At 34.8% G+C, this 20084-nt stretch overlaps 3 protein-coding genes across 3 annotated transcripts; 1 reads left to right on the top strand and 2 right to left on the bottom strand.

Annotated features, from left to right (window-relative positions):
- Positions 6710–8281, bottom strand: LOC109714350 (myb-related protein Zm1-like). Its single transcript, XM_020238943.1, has 3 exons — positions 8143–8281; positions 7624–7753; positions 6710–7522 (listed from the first exon to the last, which is right to left on the bottom strand). Exons 1-3 carry the CDS (start codon positions 8279–8281, stop codon positions 6901–6903), a joined length of 891 nt encoding a protein of 296 aa, XP_020094532.1. The 3' UTR covers positions 6710–6900.
- LOC109714697 (probable calcium-binding protein CML18) lies at positions 15208–18005 on the bottom strand. Its single transcript, XM_020239391.1, is given in 9 exon segments — positions 15208–15519; positions 15522–15572; positions 15575–15640; positions 15643–15678; positions 15681–15741; positions 15743–15790; positions 15792–15847; positions 17788–17795; positions 17932–18005. Coding segments are annotated over 9 exon segments (636 nt in total). The 3' UTR covers positions 15208–15283.
- LOC109714586 lies at positions 18647–19479 on the top strand. The gene is made up of 2 exons (XM_020239285.1): positions 18647–18956; positions 19077–19479. Exons 1-2 carry the CDS (start codon positions 18734–18736, stop codon positions 19187–19189), a joined length of 336 nt encoding a protein of 111 aa, XP_020094874.1. The 5' UTR covers positions 18647–18733; the 3' UTR covers positions 19190–19479.

The following is a 20084-nucleotide window of genomic DNA, read 5'->3' as shown; positions in this document are numbered from 1 at the left end:
TGAAGTGGGTTTACATGCCCGTGCTGTGTGGGAAGCGCGCTGTGCAAAACTGTGTGATACTCATTTGCTCTTCTTCCTGCTCAGAGATCTCCCCTCTCTCCTCTTCTTTCCTCTCCCATCCCTTCTTTTTCCTCATCCATCTCCCATATTGTTTTTTCCTTGATCGTTCTCCACTTCACATTTTTCTCTAATGGCGACGGGATCTCCTTCTACCAAGGCGGCGGGATTGTCTTCTACCACGACGCCTGGATAGCCTTCTACCAGGGCGCCTGGATTGCCTTCTTCCAGGACGCTGGGATCGTCTTCACCCCAGCTAAGTTTATATTTAAATAAAATAAATGAAGCCAGTAGTATGCTATCTATCTCTAAAAAAAAAAAAAAATCACTCCTACTTTTTAACATCTCCTCCGTACTTTTATCCTCCAACGGTTGCCTCCAAACGCTTTTCACTTTTCTTGTCTCTCTTAGATTGTTTTCCTCTTTGTTTGATATAATCAAAGATAGATAGTGATTATATGCCTACATATTATATTTATTATTCATAAATTGTAGGGTGATTTTTTGGCGGCACTGTTAATCTGCTTATTTGAATCAGTGGAAGGTTTCTATTCGTTTCTTACTACGATTCGTCACGAGACACATTATTTGAGTGAGTGGCTCGTTTTTTTTTTATTTTTGAAATGTATATTTTTATTTCTACTAACTATTTTTTTTGGTAGATAAATTTTGTCTCTTGTGTTGTTTGAAAACAAACTTTTCATTTGAAATAGAAATAAAATGCATTTTGTATTTTGTTAGATGAAAGAGAAATAAAATGCATTTTTTACTATGATTCGTCACGAGACACATTATTTGAGTGAGGGCTCGTATTTTTTTTTATTTTTGAAATGTATATTTTTATTTCTACTAACTATTTTTTTTGGTAGATAAATTTTGTCTTTTGTGTTGTTTGAAAACAAGCTTTTCATTTGAAATAGAAATAAAATGCATTTTGTATTTTGTTAGATGAAAGAGAAATAAAATGCATTTTTTACTATGATTCGTCACGAGACACATTATTTGAGTGAGGGCTCGTATTTTTTTTTATTTTTGAAATGTATATTTTTATTTCTACTAACTATTTTTTTTGGTAGATAAATTTTGTCTTTTGTGTTGTTTGAAAACAAGCTTTTCATTTGAAATAGAAATAAAATGCATTTTGTATTTTGTTAGATGAAAGAGAAATAAAATGCATTTTTTATTTTGTTAGATGAAAGAGAATAAAATGGTAGATGCATTTTGTATTTTGTTAGATGAATTTTATATTTTGTATTTGCTTTTTAAAATTTTTATGTTTTTTAATCCTTGAAATTAATTATGTAACTTTTATTATTTAGTTCACATGTTTTGTTTTCCTATCATGAAAAAGTCATTGAGCTTTGTTATTGATGTTGTATACTTATAGTCCGATGGAGGTGAATGAAAAAATTTCTAAGCCTTCTTCTCTGTTTCGTATGATAGGCTTCAATAAAATGTATAAGATAATATTCCTTACTTTTCTTCTTATTCTTGAAAGAAATAGTTTTTTAAAATAGTAATTATTTTATGTTACAAATGTAGAGTTTCTATTCTAAATATCCTAACTACGAAGTAGATCATCGTCATGACTACGAAATAGATAATTTTAAATATCATTACGGTGCCGAATGAGAGGATGTTGAAGGCTTAATATTCCAAAGCGCAAGGTGTAGATCGTTTGAATGTTTTTACGGATCGACCTATAAAGAAACCGCCAAACTAAAAGACTTGAGCGATTATTTTATTGCTTGTGATTTCAGTATTTATCCTTAGTAGCTTGATTTTGACCATATGACATTGGATTATAAGGTAGAGGAGTGTTAAAACTTTATAAATACTGAGGAATGCTTGTTAAAATTGTATTAGTCTGTCTTATACTTCGTCAAGACTATTATTGTGATGGTTAAGGGCAGCCCTGTCGTTTATTTGCGCCAGCAACAAAAGTGTAAAAAAATTTGCCGCCATTTTTTAAGCAATCAAATTTTTTGTTTACGAAATTAAAAAAAAGAAAAATAATGAATATTTGATTGCCTCTGAGCGTGCTTTATGATAAGCATACAATGGTTGTTTTTCGCATACGAGTTTATGTTCAATCTTTTCTTTGTTATTTCTATTTGCTTTTTTATTTTGTACAAGATATAATTAACGCGATCATTTTAAATTACACAAAATTTGATTCATCATTTTTCTTTTTTAATTTTCGTCAACAAAAAAATTTAATTGCTTAAGAAGCGACCTATGTGTGTGTATATATATTCTTTACTTTGTGGCGACAAATTTTTTTGTACTTTTGTTGCTGGCGCAAGTAAACCACGGGTCTGCTCTCGACCATCAAAATGATAGTCTTGACGAAATACTTGTCCTGCAGACAATCCAATGCAATTTTAACAAGTATTTCTAACTATTAGTTAGGTTTTAAAACTTCTCTACCTTATAGTCCATAACTGTTGAGATTGCAAGCGATAAAACAATCACTCAAGTCCTTCAGTTTGGTGATTTCTTCAGAGATCGATCCATAAAGATATTCAAATGATCTAACTCTGCCATTTGGTATATTAAGCCTTCAACATTCTCTCCTTCGGCAGCATAATGATATTTAAAGTGATCTATTTCATAGCTATGATAGTGATCTATTTGTAGTAAAAAAATTCAGAACATTCAGAATAGACACTCTGTATTTGTATATTATTTTAAAAAAAAACCATTTCTTTCAAGAATAAGAAGAAAAGTAAAGATTATTATCTTGTACACTTCATTGAAGCCTATCATATGAAACAGAGGAGAAGATTCGAAGTTTTTCCATATCCTGCGGATTAGAAGTGTACAGCGCTAATAACAAAGGTCAATAACTTTTTCATGATAGAAAACCGAAACATCCTATGAACTGAATAACAAAAGTTATATAATTTATTCCAATGAAAGGATTAAAAAAACATAAAACTTTTAAAAAATTAAATACAATACAAAATTCATTTAACCAAATACAAAATGCATCTATCATTTTATTTCTCTTTCATCTAACAAAATACAAAATACAAAATTCATCTAACAAAATATAAAAAGCATTCTTTCAAAATTTTCTTTTGAAAGAAAAATAATATAACAAAATTTTCATTTGAAAGAGAAATATACAACTGCTAGTTATAATAGTTTCATACAAAATGCAAAGACTATATACATCAGACATCAAGATCATAACATAATTTTAAATATTATAAAATAAGAAAGAATAATTTTAATACTAAACAAAAATTGCTCCTTATTTGCTGACTAAGATAGGGATTTATAGTTAGTTGAAACTTCTTCGTCATATCAAATTCCAGCCAACAAATACAATCTAAGAAATAATTAGTATCCATGTTAGGACCTTAATTTTTCTTTTTTAGAGTGTTCAGCTCATTCTTCATTGCCGATCTCTTGTGCTTAGTGAGAGCGATAAGTTACAGGTGAATGATAAATATCCACACTTGCTAGATTTCTGAAGTGATCTTTGTAAATGAAAAAAAGGGTTAGAACCCAAATGAAAAATTGTGAAAAAGGTTGGGGGTCCATTTTAAAAAGAAGGAAAAGATTAATGACCCAACTGAAAAATTGAGAAAGGTTTAATGATCGATGTTGTAATTAATCCAACAAAAACACAATGTGAAATTTTCACAAATTTAAAACCTCAAAAATGAAGGAAGAAGATGAATAAAGAAAGAGATTACCTCATAGCATCTGCAACAAAAAAATCTCCTATTAGGATTAGCTTCAGTCCATGATGTCTTTAAAATAGTTGCAATGCCCCGATAACAGAGAGAAACATTATGGCTTTTGGTGGACATTTCAGACATCTTCTCAAAACAGGGTGATATTCAAGGGAAGAAAAAAATGTACTATTATAGTGAAAATCCTTTGCTCTTAGCTAGGTTTTTATTTCTATATAAAACTCAACAAGGAAGAAAGAGTTATGATCATTTTATATTTATATTTCTTAAAAATAATCGGTCAAAGCTAAGGCGGAAAACTTTCCCTCCAAAAAGACACCAAGGCTTCGACATATTGGCGCCTATGTGTCAGTTTCCGTCGAGACAAAAATGTAGACGGTAGGATCTAATTGAAATAATTTATTAAAATTGGGAACTTAATTGACCAAAAAAAAGTTAGGGAACTAGCTAAAATTTTGGAAAAGGGTTGGGGATTAATAGTGTAATTGACCCAAAAAATATATAAATTTGTATGTTACTCGATATATTTTATAAAATAAATTACACTTTTGGTCCTTAAACTGTGAGACATGATATTATGGTTCTCAAATTTTAATTTACTATAATTTTTGACTCAAACTTTACGAATTTTTTCAATCTAAGTCACAATAAAAATGATGTAATATTTTAATTATTGCCACATCCTCCCTTTACTTTCTCTATTTCTCCTTTTTTTTATTTTCTCTTTTTGTTTCCTCTCATTTTTTGTCTTTATTCACTTTTCGTCCACCTTTCTCTCTATTTTTATCTTTTGGTTTCTTTTTAATTTTCTATCTTTACTTCTCTCATCCGTTTCTCATTTTATATCCCATTACCTCTACCTTCTCTCAACTCATTATGTACTCTGTCCTCAACTCTCCGTACTTTCTCTTTTTATTTTATCTCTCTTTCCTTTCTCTCTTCTTGTTATTTTCTTTCTTTCATAACTTTCTCTTCTTATTTACTTAAAATTTAAACTTTAAAATTGAACCATATGAATTTAAATTTAAAATTTTAATTTAAAATTTTAAATATCCTTATAATTTGTTCTAATCCTACTTCTTAATAATTGTTAAGTCATTAATCTACTTTCTTTATTTTTTAATAATATTAATAAATAAATCGAATTTAACAAAATCTAGTATGACTCTATCTTTTTAAATTTCTTAATTTGACGTAGACATTTAAATTCTATCTAAGTTTTATGATACAGCATTTTAATTATTATCGCATCATCTCCTTATTTTCTCTCTATCTTCATTTTTTTATTTTCTCTTTTTTTTTATTTTCCATCTTCATTTCTCACTAATTNTGTACTCTGTCCTCAACTCTCCGTACTTTCTCTTTTTATTTTATCTCTCTTTCCTTTCTCTCTTCTTGTTATTTTCTTTCTTTCATAACTTTCTCCATTCTTATTTACTTGAAATTTAAACCATATGAATTTAAATTTAAAATTTTAAATATCCTTATAATTTTTTCTAATCCTACTTCTTAATAATTGTTAAGTCATTAATCTACTTTCTTCATTTTTTAATAATATTAATAAATAAATCGAATTTAACAAAATCTAGTACGACTCTATCTTTTTAAATTTCTTAATTTGACGTATACATTTAAATTCTATCTAAGTTTTATGATACAACATTTTAATTATTATCGCATCATCTCCTTATTTTCTCTCTATCTTCATTTTTTTATTTTCTCTTTTTTTTTATTTTCCATCTTCATTTCTCACTAATTCCCTTCTCATTTCTCAATTTTTATTTTTTTTTCTCTCTCATTTCTTTCTCATTCTCTTTCTCATCGCTTTCCCCAATCACTTTGTCTCTCAACTCATGTTTATACTCCACTTTGTCTCATATCCCGCTCTCCTCCTTCACGTTCTCTCATATCTCAGTCTCCTTGTTTTATATTCCAGAGCTTCTTTATACACAAAGTTATTTAACTATTTATAATGTTAATCATAAAATATTATGTGGTATATAAAATAGGGGAGTATATTAGGTTCATGCAATAGTTAAACAACCCTCAAGTATTTCCCAATTTGAAATGGGCATGCTAGCTTTCAAAATTGTTGTCAAAATTTTCATTTACTAGAAGTACTACATAAGCAATTCTACTCTACATCCACTCTACAAACTCTACATTCAAAAAGTGACGTAAACCCCCCATTCATAGAAAGCTAATATTTTCTCATTAGTCTTATAAAATTTTTAATATTAAAAATTAAAAAAAAATTTTTAAACTTTTGAGTTGGTAGGTGTAAAATTTACACTCTATTTTTAAATATATAAATAGCCTTTCTCTAGATTGAAATCTACGGGATTATGTATCCTAATTTGCCAGTCTCCCACTACAACTTTAAAATCAGTTGTTAAGAAAATTATCAGTCAGTCTCCCACTACAAATTTAGAATTAGTCGTTAAGAAAATTATAAAATGTCATTCTTTCATGTTGCATGCTAATGATAATTAGAAAATAGTCTACAAAATCGTGATATAATACCGAGCTTATTACTTTGGGCAAAATCAAACAAAAATATAAAAGAGTAAAACTATCCAAAAAAAAGTCGACAAATTTCTTAAGTACAAAAGTGATGCATGGTTGAGATTTGGCAAATAAAATTAAGGATTTAATTAAAATAATTCAGAAGATTGTAAGCTGCACACACATCAGCAGAAGTGGTTCTTATGGCTTTGATAGTTAATTTCTCAAAGCAATTTCATTAAAAGATTGATCCACAAAAGTACATATACCAGTATGAAATTAATTAGATGTTAATTTACTGCATATACATTCTCTCTTTTATTAGAGAGTTGGTGTGGAAACTTAATTTGAGAATAACTCAGCACTCTGCTGACAACACCATGACAACAGATCAACCATGACAATAATGGAATGGTGGTAGCACCACCATTATTTGTACTGCTATAATAATAATAATAATATATTACATTACACTTAATTAAATCACCAATAAGGTTGACTCCTTGGTTTAGAGTTTAGGAGGTGGTGCCCCAGCACCCTCCAATAATAAGTTTTACAATTAAGAAGAGACCCTCTCAAGAAAAGGCCCTTGTGTGTCATCTAAACCTACTTCTCATTTGATTACATTGAATCAAGGCATCATGTCAACTTCATGTAGATTCAAAGGGGAAGGAGATGATGGCTCCATCTGAAAATAACTGCTTATTGGATCTCCCTCCGTTTCACACGAAGGGCCGTCGCACATAAGCTCCCTCTCTATGTCCTCCAACCACTCTCTGCTCCTCTCGCCTTCTTTCCCGAATCTTTTACCCTCCGCTCCTACTTGCGCGCTCTGCATTTTTGCGTCGTAGCCCTCCATGATGCTCCAAATCAGCTCGGGATCGATTAGTACGTCGGGTATCGCCAAGGAATTCCCCTCCGTCGCGTCCGCCTCCTCTTCTCTTCCTGTGTGGTTGTTCGTGGCCAAAGAACTCGACGAAGAGGAACGAGACATGTCCGACATGTTGATGCTGGGCTCGACGCGCGCGTCGAGCTTGTCGAACGAGTAGGACGAAGTGTCTAAGCTTCGGTCCGCATGCTCGCTCTCGCTCTCTCGATTGGCCTCACTTTGTAGGCCACGAGAACGAGGTGTAGACGAGGAGGACAAGATCGATGCCTCTTTCGATGCAATCTTCTTCTTTATGTGCGTGTTCCATATGTTCTTGATCTCGTTATCGGTTCTCCCCGGTAAAAAAGAAGCAATTTTCGACCATCTACGAGTGAGAGCGTTTTTACAGCAATGTAATAACCATCAGGGATGCTGAAAGATAGCAACAACTAGTGGAGAATTTATGTACTCTCGCATCTTAGTTACCTGTTTCCGAGCAAATTATGTAGCTTTATTAGTTTTTCCTCTTCTTCTTTGGTGAAGTTTCCGCGCTTGATATCGGGCCGAAGGTAATTGATCCACCTCAAACGACAGCTCTTCCCGCATCGCAGCAAGCCTACACGAGTCTCCAAATAAAAAATAAAATTCAATTCAACAGTTCACTGTTCCATTTCTTTTTCAATTACACGTCGATTGATATCGAGCAGAAAAAAAAAAAGAAAAAGGTGGTGGGTTATGTAGTCAATCTCAGCTGTAATTTGGATTAATTGCTCAAATTTCACTTCACTAACAATATTTTGAGTGCTCTAAGAGGATCAATAGGAGGAGGCATATTTATTAGCAGAGGATAAATTCGTTTATCTGAGCCAAAATTCGTACTCTCTCTCTTTAATTTACTCTGTGAATAACAAAAATAACTTTGTTAACATCGTCTCTCTCTCTCTCTCTTATGCCGCGAAAAGAGAGAGAGAGAGAGAGAGAGAGGAGAGACAGATGAATACATACCGGCTTTCTTTGGCAAAGCGCGCCAATTTCCATGACCGTGTTTCTGAATATAGGCGATGAGCCTCGCGTCCTCGTCCTGCGTCCACGATCCCTTGTTTAGCCCGACCTTCTCGCAGCACGGTGCTCGGCCTCGGCCCATGACCCAACCGTACTTGTAGTGTGAAGCACACTCTCTTTCTTTAGCAAAAGCAATAACTTATTACTAGTTAGTTTTTCAGTTGCAAAGAGACAGAGTTAGTGATTTCGCATATATATAGATACTGGGGATATATAATTTGTGAACGAGAGGAGATATGTTGACTGGGAGAGTACAATTACGATTTGCGCATGGCCCCCACAAACTTTGATCCTCTCCTCACCAAACCCTACTAAACAAATTAATATATGTGAAAGGCAATGTGGATGTTACACTGTTACTTTGATTTTGTACCAACATACGTGGATAATGATGTTGTTATTTTGTTGTTAATTGTTTTGCTTCAACTTCTGAGAAAAGGCAATCATTGAAATGTTTTTCTCTCGTTTAGCATTAATTGGTGGATGTACGTTCGCCACGTTACGGCCACTTCATAACTCCACACGTCATGGGCGTTTTACTACTAATTAATTAAAGAGGGTTTTAACAAAACTATACAGGCCATTAATTACGGCAATGACTATAGCAATTCAATTAGGATTCTAGAGATATATAATGAACTCCATTAATTTTAAGACACGTTTGGTATTTTTACATAAAATAATGTAAAAGAGGATGGGTGATTGTTTGCTGTACTTTATCCAAAATACTTATTTGGCAATAAAAAATAAAAATTAAACCTTTTTTGCTTCTAAAACTTTGTAAACAATTTTTTATCCATCGTTTACCTAGAATATATTACAAGCCAATCAACTGACATAGCAAAATTATACAAAATTACTATTAAAAATTTTTTAAAAGAAATAATGACGCAGGAAAATACCTCAAATTTCAACCAAGTAAAGTCACCACGTCCATGGTAATTACATCCTTCACGTAAACATGATGCAAAACTGCTGCGTTTTCATTAAAAAAATATATTAAAAAAAATCCAACGGCATATGAGAATGAAAAAAAAAAAAAAAAAAAGGGAAAAAAAATTCTTACACCTGGAACTGTACATAACGTCATAACTTATTCCCAAAGAAAGAAGTTTATGACATAATCGCTTGTATACAATGTTAATTTTTATTATCAAACTAATCCCTTCCATTAGTTTTACGTATATATTGTTCATCTAGAAAATAAAGGTATCTTGTAAAATTGAATAATTTGTCGAATCACTTCAACAAAATTTAGAAGTTGCCATTTTGAGTAAACAACATCTTTAACACGTACGTTTCTTCGCCTAAATTTTTGCTACCAAGTGATAAAGACGCATTTTCAGATTTTTCTCCTTAATTATATCTTTAGCTTAAAAAGTAAAAAAGGGATTAAAAAAATAATAATAATTCGTGATTCGCATTGAGGGGACAGGTACAGCTAGGTAGGCACAGACCAACTTGGGTCCAAGGCGTTGGCTCATGTCGTGCCGTGTCTAAGTGACACGTGGAATGTGGGGGCCCAGTCGATAAAGACAAAGATCGTCCGTCCATTAATAATTGGACGGTTTAGCAATAGTAACCAGTTTCCACTGGCGTGGAGCGTGCATGGATTGCAATTATTTTTCCAAAAAAATTATTCTTTTGCAGAAAAATAGCAAATTATTCATTTCATTTATTAAAAAAATAAATTTAGCTGCGAGAATAAAACAGTTGAAGCATTAAAATTAAAAAAAAAAAGTTTGCGAAAGGAAGGGACGGAGAGGAGAGAGAGGCAGAAAGAGAGAGGGGGAGAGGCTAGAAATAGCTTAGGAGGTCGACAAGTTTAGGTAACTACAGTCAGTGATTCATGAATTATAATTATTTTACAAATAAAATTGAGGATCTATTTGCATGTCCAAATAAATCATTTGATGCGAATATGTTTAGAATGAGAATTTTTTTTATTTGTTAATTTGTATTTAAAAATATGCTAGTTTTCTGTTTATAAGGTGCCAACATATGCGTAATTTATTTTCCTTTCTCAACATAACTTAGAGGCTAAGTATATTATGTCATTGTGGAGTTCTAGCTTGTCGGCTAATTTTTACATTTTTTTTAATATACAAAAGAAATGTATAAGAGAAAATACATACGCATTCAAACTGATCATGAAAAACATGCATTTTTACCGTGATGTGTTTTTCTACATATTTTGACATGTACTGAGTTTTAAGAAGATGAATTTTATCTACAAGCTCCTTTGTGTTTTTCTATAAAGTATGGTACTATATTTGTGAATGCGCCAAAGGCTCGAATCTCTGACCTCAAAATCACCCCTCTATATCAACTCACACGTGGTCTAATTATATACAACTACTTGCTACAAAGACTTGTGAAATTGTTGACCAAACATGTTTCAAACTTGCATCAATCAGTCCTTGATGACCAGCTCGAGGAAGCACATTCTCTTCCGAGTCACATCATTTTAAAATAAAATAAAAAAAAAAACCTTTTAAGTCTTCAGCAGAGAATATAATTTGAATCCTGAAAAAGACTAGTATCATATGCGCCTAATACAATTTTTTACGCAATAAAATCTGATTAGCGACACGTTATACTCACACTAATTTTAAACTATCAGCACTTACAAATTTTAATAAATTTGATTTATTTGCAAATATATATTACAAATCTATGCACGTGGTGCTACATAACAAGAGATATTTCAGTTGATCAAAATTTCCACAAACAGATATTTGAGTGACCGATTGTGCTGACACTGATTTTTTTAATTATTATGACTTAAAAACTTAACAAATCTGATTTATTTGCAAATACGCATCACATACGTACAGGTTGCCGTACAAAAGACATTTGAGCTAATCAAATTTTTTAATACTATTCATAAAAGGGACAATTGCTTTTGCTTATATATTTCTAAAAAGTTACCCATTTTTTTATTTATCCCTCTTAGAAAATTAATATTAAAAATATTTTTTTAATATTTTAAATTATTTCAACTATACTTCTGGAGTTAAATTCTATTAATAAACTAGTAGGAATATTAGTTATCTCTATAAAATTACTATTTTACCTTTTAAAATATATCTTTCTGTGATTACCAAATTTTTTTATTTGTACTTAAATTAGGAGCAAAATAATTATTTTGATTTTTTAAATTTTTTTAAATATACACTTCCACCGTCACCAACTTTTTTTATTTGTCCTTAAATTAGAGACAAAAGAGATATTTTAACTCTGATAGAAATTTAACTCGAGACGATTTAAAAAAAATACTAGTAGAAAAATTATTTTAAAATAACAAAAAAATATACAAGAACTATAATTTGAAAAAAAAAAAAAGTATATAAAATATTTTAAATATTTTGAAAGTTATTTTATATATTATCCCTTCAATAAAATGAGTAGGGATGTCAATGGGTATGAATACCCGAAATTTTATCCGAACCCGAACTCGAATGAAACAGATATATTCGATGGATATGGATATGGATTCGGATATGAATATCAAAAATAAAAACCCGACGGATATGGATTCGAATATGGATTTTGATTGTACCCGACCCGAACCCGAATTTATTTTGTATTATATATAATATATATATATAAAAATTTGATGTTATATTTGAATTTGTATTTTAAAAATTTAGGTTTAATATAATATATTTTGAAATATTGAAAAAAAAAATAATTGTTTCGGGTTCAAATTTTCGGGTTCGGGTTCGGATTCGGGTTTCGAATTTTTGGTCGGATTCGGGTTTGGATATGAATTTTTAAAATCCGTCGGGTTCGAATCTCAGGTTTGGAGTCGGGTTCGGATTCGGATTTTTAAAAATCCGCCCCGAATCCGACCCGTTGACATCTCTAAAAAAAGAAGCATGCACTCGGAAGGACACGGCAGCAGCGCACAGACACAAACTCCTGGCTCTTGTAGATCTCATGTTTCAAACCATCATGTCATTTGTAAACTCACCATTTAATGCTCCTTCACTCGCTGGCTCTTTTAGTTTACCTACCAATTGAACATGTCTCTCAACCCACAAAAAAGGGCTCCCGAAATTTTCTCTGCTTTGAAATTTTGGCGGTCCATAATTTTGACTTCGTTTTGTTTTTAGTTCGTGATTCTTCTTCAGCTACCCCCTTTTCTTGCTTACGAACGTGGACTAGGACACCAGCATTTGTACGTATATTAGTGTTTAGTGAGTAAAAAATAAATACGTTAGTTACATCGGTTGTTGTTGCCGGTGTGTACGTTCCTCCTTATTTTTAGGAAAAACTTCAAACCTCCCCCCGTAGTTTCGTAGCTTCTCACTTTTTCCTACCCCGTGACTTAAAACGTATCAATTTATTCCCCTGTAATTTTTTTTTTCTTTTTTTTTTATCAATTTTATTTTTTTTTTTTTAAATCAGTGATAAAGTTAAAATTAAAGGGTACTAAAATGAATATTTGATAAATCTAGATGAGTATCTGAAGTTTTTTGTATATAATTTAATAAAATATTAACGAAGAAGCTACCGAAAAGATAAAAACGAAATCACAGGAGGGAAAAGTGAGAAACTACGAAACCACAGGGAGGGTTTTTGAAGTTTTCTCTTGTTTTTATTTTCATTTTTTTAGAAAAAATAATATGTTATTCGCTTAGTTTGTTTTCTAAAAAATAAATTTAGCTCAAAAAATAAAAAAAAAGGTTTCAAACTTGAAACATCAGGAGTCCACCATCAAATTTTTTGTCACTTGTGTTATAAACTATCGGTGTTGTAATTGATGTACTTGAAAATAGAGTTCGTAGTAGAACCCAATTGGTCGGGTTGGGTCAAATGCATTTGTAATGGTATTTTATGAATGGTGTAGTGTATGAACAAGTGTCATTGATGAAAGAACTATTATATTGCTTTTTTTTTAAAAAAAAAAGCATAGTTTTCAATTTTGTACTTTTAAACCTTAGATTTTTACTTTTAATATTTGGTTACTATAGAAGTTTCAAAATTTTCTAATAGCAAAACTCGATATTGCCCTCTCACGCTACTTGAATGAATAGAATCTAAATGAGTGTTGATATGAGTTACACAGATTTTCAAGTGAGATCAATCTCGAAACTTAAAAGAAAGATACCAATTAATTGCCCATGTGTGTTACAGATCTAAAATTCGGAAATCCGATCTTCCATTAATATCTTTATTAATAAGACAAATTTAAAAAAAAGAAAAAAAAAAACTTGATATGGATTTATTGATACAGCAAAATATTAAATATTCTCCATTTTACGATGATTCGGCAAAATTAGTGGCAATATGCATTACAATCTTCCAAAGATATTATCAGATATAGAATTCAAGAGCTAGCCTAGACGAAAGCCCAGTGCCCTAAAACTTAACAGTAACGATTTGCTCTCTGATTTATGGCTTAGTCCACATCATTAGATTTATCCAACAATGCTTTCACAATCTCCTTTTCATATGAAAATCCTGCTCTAAAAGAGGTGAGATAAAAGTGATATATGAGAAAAACACTGATTACCACCCGATTTTCTTTTTTTTTAAAAGAAAAGAGGAGCTTTTAAGATGTACTGAACCTGTCAAGAGGGCCACAACAGGACACAAAGCAGCAAGCTTTATGAAGAAAAAATTTGGAGCATAAGGCCCTACTTAATTACTATAGTTGGTGAATGAAGGGCAACAATCTTGCTTAAAAGAAGTGCATTTGCTTTGAACCATTAACCCATCTTTTTGCGGATCTTTAGGTTCCCATTACAGGTCCAAAAGCGTAACGACGAACCCAAAAAAGCGAAGCAGGAGTGTGTAAGTCAGAGGATTTGAAAGAAGTTACGTTGGAGAAGGACAAAGTGTTTGAATTAAAAAGATGAAAAAAAAGACAGTGAGTGCAAGATATCAGCTCTTACAACATCTTTTGAAAAATTAATGGCTTCAGAAATATGATTCCCCTTTTCGTTGGTTGCAGTTGACATTGTTCCAGGTAGCTTTGGACCCAGGTTACTCTGTCGTTGTTGAGTGACTACTCAGGATTATGTGAAAATAGCAGCCGCATAAGATCGGCATAAGTTGCTGTTCACATATAGACCGAATTGTGTTTCTCTTAAACGAAGATGAATGCTCAATTGGGGATGATGTTGAAACTTATAACTTAGTGGACTGGAATGTAGGAAAAAAATCATGGCTCTGAAGGTAAAAACGGAAAATTAACACTCATCTAGATAGAATCAATCGAGCTGACTATGAATAAAAAATTGTCTCCAATCCTCCCCAACTTGTAAACCAATTCAGTTTATCTGAATTTGGTCTTGAAAGGAGTACACAATCTCACTTCAGAAAAAATACTAGTGCCAGACAAATTTTCCTGTTCTCAACATCAGAAGCATATATATATATATATATATATATATATATATAGATAGTTCTTCATCCAGAAGGATACAACAACAACAAAGAACACGGATCAAAGAAGCATACATTATTATGATTGCAACAAAGTTTGATCACTTTTACAACATTGAAGGGACCAAAAAGCAGATTACTTAGACGAACGAATTTGCAAGTTTGAGAATTATTCTGACATTAGCAGCAAAAAGAAGATTTTCCAACTGTTTGCACAAAAAAAGAAACCCATATATGTTCTCTGCTTTAACAACTACTGAACAGAGCAACACTTAGTATTGCAGTTAAAAAGAGAAGGAAAAAGATTACCGGGGGGATACAAAATGAATGCAACAGTAACATTCCACGGAAGAAAAGTGATATCACCGGACCGAATTCAACATCTGAGACGGTAGATCTCACATGCACTTACTCAAAACTTAAACAACTTAAAAGACAAATTACTGATGCGATCTTATTAACCAACAAACCATCACCTCCAAAGATGCAATTTTTCCAATACCAGAATGAGGAAGAAGAAGAAGAAAGAAAGAAAATTATGCCTTCTTCCTCGGCGCTTTTCTCATCATACTAGTATATACAAACAAACAAACAAACAAACAAAGTAAAAAAAAAAAAAAAAAAAAGAAAAAAAAAGAAGAAAGGGAGAAAAGCAGCAACCACCATTTCTCTGTTTTTTCACCATTATCTAATGATCAATGGAACAAACAAGAAGAGAGAGAGAGAGAGAGAGAGAGAGACTGCGCGGTAGTAGAAGAAGAAGGGAATCAGGACAGGAGTTATCGAAGGCGGCGGAGGTGATGGCCTGGGAGAACTCGTGGAAGCTGATGCGGCCATCCCGTCGGTGTCGCCTCCTTGATCATGCCGTGAGCTCCTTGGCGTGAGGGGCGTGGCCGAGCCTGGCCATGGAGTGGGCGAGCTCGCGGCGGTGATGTAGCCGTTGCTCGCGCGTCGAAAGCGGAAGAGGCGCCGCAGTGCTCCTCCGTGTAGGGCGAGCGCGCGGGACGAGCTCGGCGCGACGAGGGCACGAACTCGGAGAACTCACGAGCCCGTTCGAGTTTGTGTCCGCGCGCTGGATCAGGCCTCGAGCTGGTCCGCGCTCGGCTTCAGCCCCAGCGATCGGAGGAGGGACCCCAGCTCCAGCTGCTGTCAAGCTCCCGTCGTTGTTGCGATCGAACGACCGGAATATCTCCCGCGAGCTCCGCCAGCTGCTCGTCGTCAGCTCGCCGCCGCCCGCCTCCGCCTCCTCCTCCTTCCCCCCCGCCTCCTCCTCTCTCCTCCCGCCGCAGCCATCTCCCCCGGATCTTCCGGATTAGGGTTAGGGTTAGGGCCGACGCGATGGGACACGAAAGGTTCGATCGATCGCGATCGATCTGGGGTTGATATGGCGAAGATCGGCAAAGGATTTCGATCGAGAGCGCCCCCTCTAATGCGGATCTGGAGGAGACCTGGCGCCGGCAGGGATCGGATCGAAGGGGGAGAATTAGGGTTAGGGTTAATAGGGTTAGTGGGGTGGGCGCGAGGGATGGTAATTATGGCGCCCTCGCCATTTTCCTTTCCCGGAAAACGTTCGGCATCAGCGACTACTCGTGACACGAGAGATTTAAGAAAAAAAAAAAAAAAAAAAAAAGGGTGAGAGAAAAGTTCAAAGTTGCAATCTAATCCGTGATCGGAGAGGATAACAAAATTAAAATAAATTAAAAATAGTTTAAAAATGGGGAGCGGCGCGTCCGTGATGGTCGCCACGTTCCGCACCGCGGCGATTGGGAACTCCGTCAACCGCTCCGACCGTTGGGTAGTTAAATGGACGGTCTTTGTGCGCTCGCGGGATAGTTGCTAGCGTGCGCTCGCTTATCTCGACCGTCCGATCTAAATGGACGATCCCGATTTGCCATGATCATGAATGACACTGAAAATATACCAGGGATACAGCAAAAGTGGAACGTAACATTTTAAAATGAGTTTGTATATTGTTTAAACATAACATAACTCTGTTTTAAATTAGTATGTTTCTTAAACAAATTCTCTTAATATATTTTTTTAAAAATTATTGTAAAAGCAATAATTAGAAATATTGGACAATATTTTTGGGTATAAAAGCTTCCAGTTGGTAGACAAGTCGAATCAATTTGGTTTGAACACGACTAAGTCATGTCGCGACGATCTAAGTAACCGGCAAGACAGGTTTGAACTGAGCTACGTCACAAGGTGAAGGGTTGGGTTAGATTTGAATCAACCCTTATAAGATCTTACTTATTGCTGTTACCGGAGAAAAAATTATGATAATTTGGTTTCGTCTCGTATATGAACTTGAGTTATTTTGATAGATTTAAGACATGAAATAATTAAATATATTATTTTGATACCATGCAGGAACCGCTAAAAGTTTATATGCGAATAATCTCACATTAAATAACTAATAAGAGAATAAAGAATTGATATATCCTAACAAACTTAGACTTAATAGGATTAAGCTTTTAGATTGAATGAGTTTCATCAAATATGTTGTATTTTTGGGTTCACGTAGATTTGGGAAAGATGAGAACTTCCTAACAAGAATAATTGTGAAACAAACTGAAGCCAAAAAAAAAATTATTGTAGCTCTGTTTTTTGTAATTCTCTCTTCTTACTACATCCATCAATAACTTAACAAGATAATTAAAGCAAACGAAATAGCTTCAAAGCAAAATGATCGGGAGTAATGCTGTATTTTGTTAGTTCTATTCCAGAGTTTTTATACACTTTATTTTATTTTTCTTAGCTCCAAAGTAGGCTCTTATTAGTGTGGATTTCTCTGTCGGCACTAGGTTATCAACAAAATTAGTAGGTCTTCTTTGCAAAAATAAGGAATATGTGACATTACTAATGTCACCAACCAAGGAAGGTGCAACAAGCTGTCCAACATCCATAAGAGGTTTTTTTTCTTGTGGCATTTACTCCTTATCAAATTTCGAAATGTACTTGATCTTATCGGGCATAACTCAAAAGGCCTACTCCGATATTGCTGATTAGTCAATATTTGTGTATATCAACAAATCATTATATTTTTACTTAATACAGAAGTCATGCTGGTTTTGCTAGCACATTTGCGACATTTTAAGAAATCTGGGCCATGCTTGCACTAATTAGTTGTTTTTAGTGTTCACATGAAGTATCTAAATCCTAATACTCCCAAGGAAAGTTTGGGACTACCATGTGCCCTGTATTTGCCAAGCAGATTCAGATTCAATCTAACTTTTTTTTTTTAATTTTTTTTTTTAACTTTATGTGAGTATTGACAAGGTGACCCCCACAAACCAAGCAGCATTAATGAATCACATATATATATATATATACCTCCTTTGGGAGGCCTTTTTGGCTTCATTATTGTACGCAACGAACGCTTTGGCGTGGAGATGTGGAAATCCCATTGTCTGGCTTTTCACTCAAAGCCTTTCTTATAAGAGCATATATATTTGGTTAGAGAATGTTTTAATTAGATTTGTAATAGAAATTGAAAATGATGGCCTTCTATGACCATACCAATCGTTGGGTCAAAAAAAAGAATTCAACACTCTCCAAATGTTTTTATCATGTATTCTATACTCATCTACTCTCACAAGCGGGAGATCAGAGAGTCTCCATTCTAAGTTTCCCTAGCTGCATGAAGCATGAAGCATGAACATGCGGCCTCTCACTTTTGACTCTTGAGATTCTAAAAACTCGTATTACATATTGCACTTATGCAACTGAGAAATCGTAGGCTCGCGCGAACCCTTGTACTAAAAGTCACCAAGGCAGAATAATAGGCTGGATCCGGATCCGGGTTACGTGGTCGGATTCCAAAGTTTTATTAGTTGTGAGAACAAACCCTCTCCTTTCCCGTGTTTAGGTCGTGTTATCGGCTTGTCGCAACAACATTCCCCAATCTGGCACCAAATAACTGATTCGAAGTGCGTGAGCAAGTCACTCGGATCATCTCGATTCTGGAAACATCCGCAACCCTCACCCCGAACTGCTAACCGGATCCGCTTACCATTTTAAACCCTTTCCTCACCACCTACACACTCACACGGAAACGTACGCATACACATTAAGCTCTCTCTCTCTCTCTCTCTCTCCCCATCTATTCTCTCCGCATAGCACAGCACCGCCCCCGATGCAGCGCCAATCGATCGGATCCCCGAGCTCGAAGCTCCAGATCAATGGCGGCGGAGGAGCGGCATCGTCGTCGTCGGCGGCGGCGGCGGCGGAGGAGGTGAAGGTGGAGAAGGCGATCCGATGGAGCTCGAGGGCGGAGCGATCCATCCACCTCATCCCACTCCTCACCCTCCTCTGCTTCCTCGTCCTCTACCTCCTCTCCCACGACCTCTCCCCTAGTGGTCGCTCCCCTCTCTCTCCTTTTTTCGCACAATGCCGCTTCTTAGGATTCACCGACCGGAGGAATTTTTTCTGATCTTTTTTTTTTCAAAAAAAAAAAAAATGGTTGGGTACAATTACAGAGATTTCGACGGCGGAGATCGGGAGGGGCGATGACGTGGCGGCGGCGATGCGGAGCCAGCGGGGATTGAAGGCGGTGGGGAGAGTGCTTCACCGGAAGCTAGGGCTTCTCTAGCGCCGCGGGAGTTTCCCTCCGGGCGCACGTGACACCGGAGCCTCCGCACGTGAGATGAGGTGTCGGTGCTGCTGCTGCTGCTGCTGCGACGTGGCGAGAGACGAGAGCCACGTGCGCTCGTTTGTGTGGCTAACGTGCGCGCGTTTGTGTGGCTAACGTGCGCTGTGGCATCACCTCTAGTTGTGGATTGGAATATTGCGTCGTTGTTAATATAAATCTTTTATATTAGTTTTCTCGTCCGAGTTGTTGTTGTTGTTGTTGTTATTATTATTTTTGAAATAAAATAATGAATAATAAAATATTGGGAAAAAAAATTGCCTCATTTTTTAAGTTCATTGGAGGGGTTGTGTGGCTAACGTGCGCCGGCGAGCACATCGAGGAGGGGAAAAGGGTGGGGGGAGTGGCACTGGCAACAACGCCTGCAGGTGCACAAGGAGGAAGGAGGAGGAGCGCCTCGAGTCCAGCAGTGCAGCTGGATCCAGCTGGATCGACAGCTGGCGAGTAATAAAGCGGTGCGGCGATCCAACTCTCTCTACAACGAAGTCCGGGGTTAATCGGGACTCGCGCCTCATAGTAAATACTAACAAATAGTTTATTACCTAAAATTTTAGTGCCAGTAAAAAAAAAAAAATAAAAAAAATAAATTCTTCCATCATAATATTTATAAAAATTTAAATAAATTACTAATAAAATAAAATTATGTAATAACTTAAATAATGGAGTAGGATAATTAAAGATGGTGTGAGCATTAGCTCAACATTCAACAGTACTACAATTTATTTGTACATCATTAATTCTCGGTCTATATCCTGATCAAACAATATTTGGTCTATATCCTGATCAAACAATATTTAACACAGTGGTTGCAAACTGGTTTAATCTAGTGATTGATCAG

This window comes from Ananas comosus, linkage group 8, assembly GCF_001540865.1.
Source record: "Ananas comosus cultivar F153 linkage group 8, ASM154086v1, whole genome shotgun sequence".
Classification (NCBI taxonomy): Eukaryota; Viridiplantae; Streptophyta; class Magnoliopsida; order Poales; family Bromeliaceae; genus Ananas; species Ananas comosus.
This window is presented reverse-complemented; position numbering and strand designations above follow the sequence as displayed.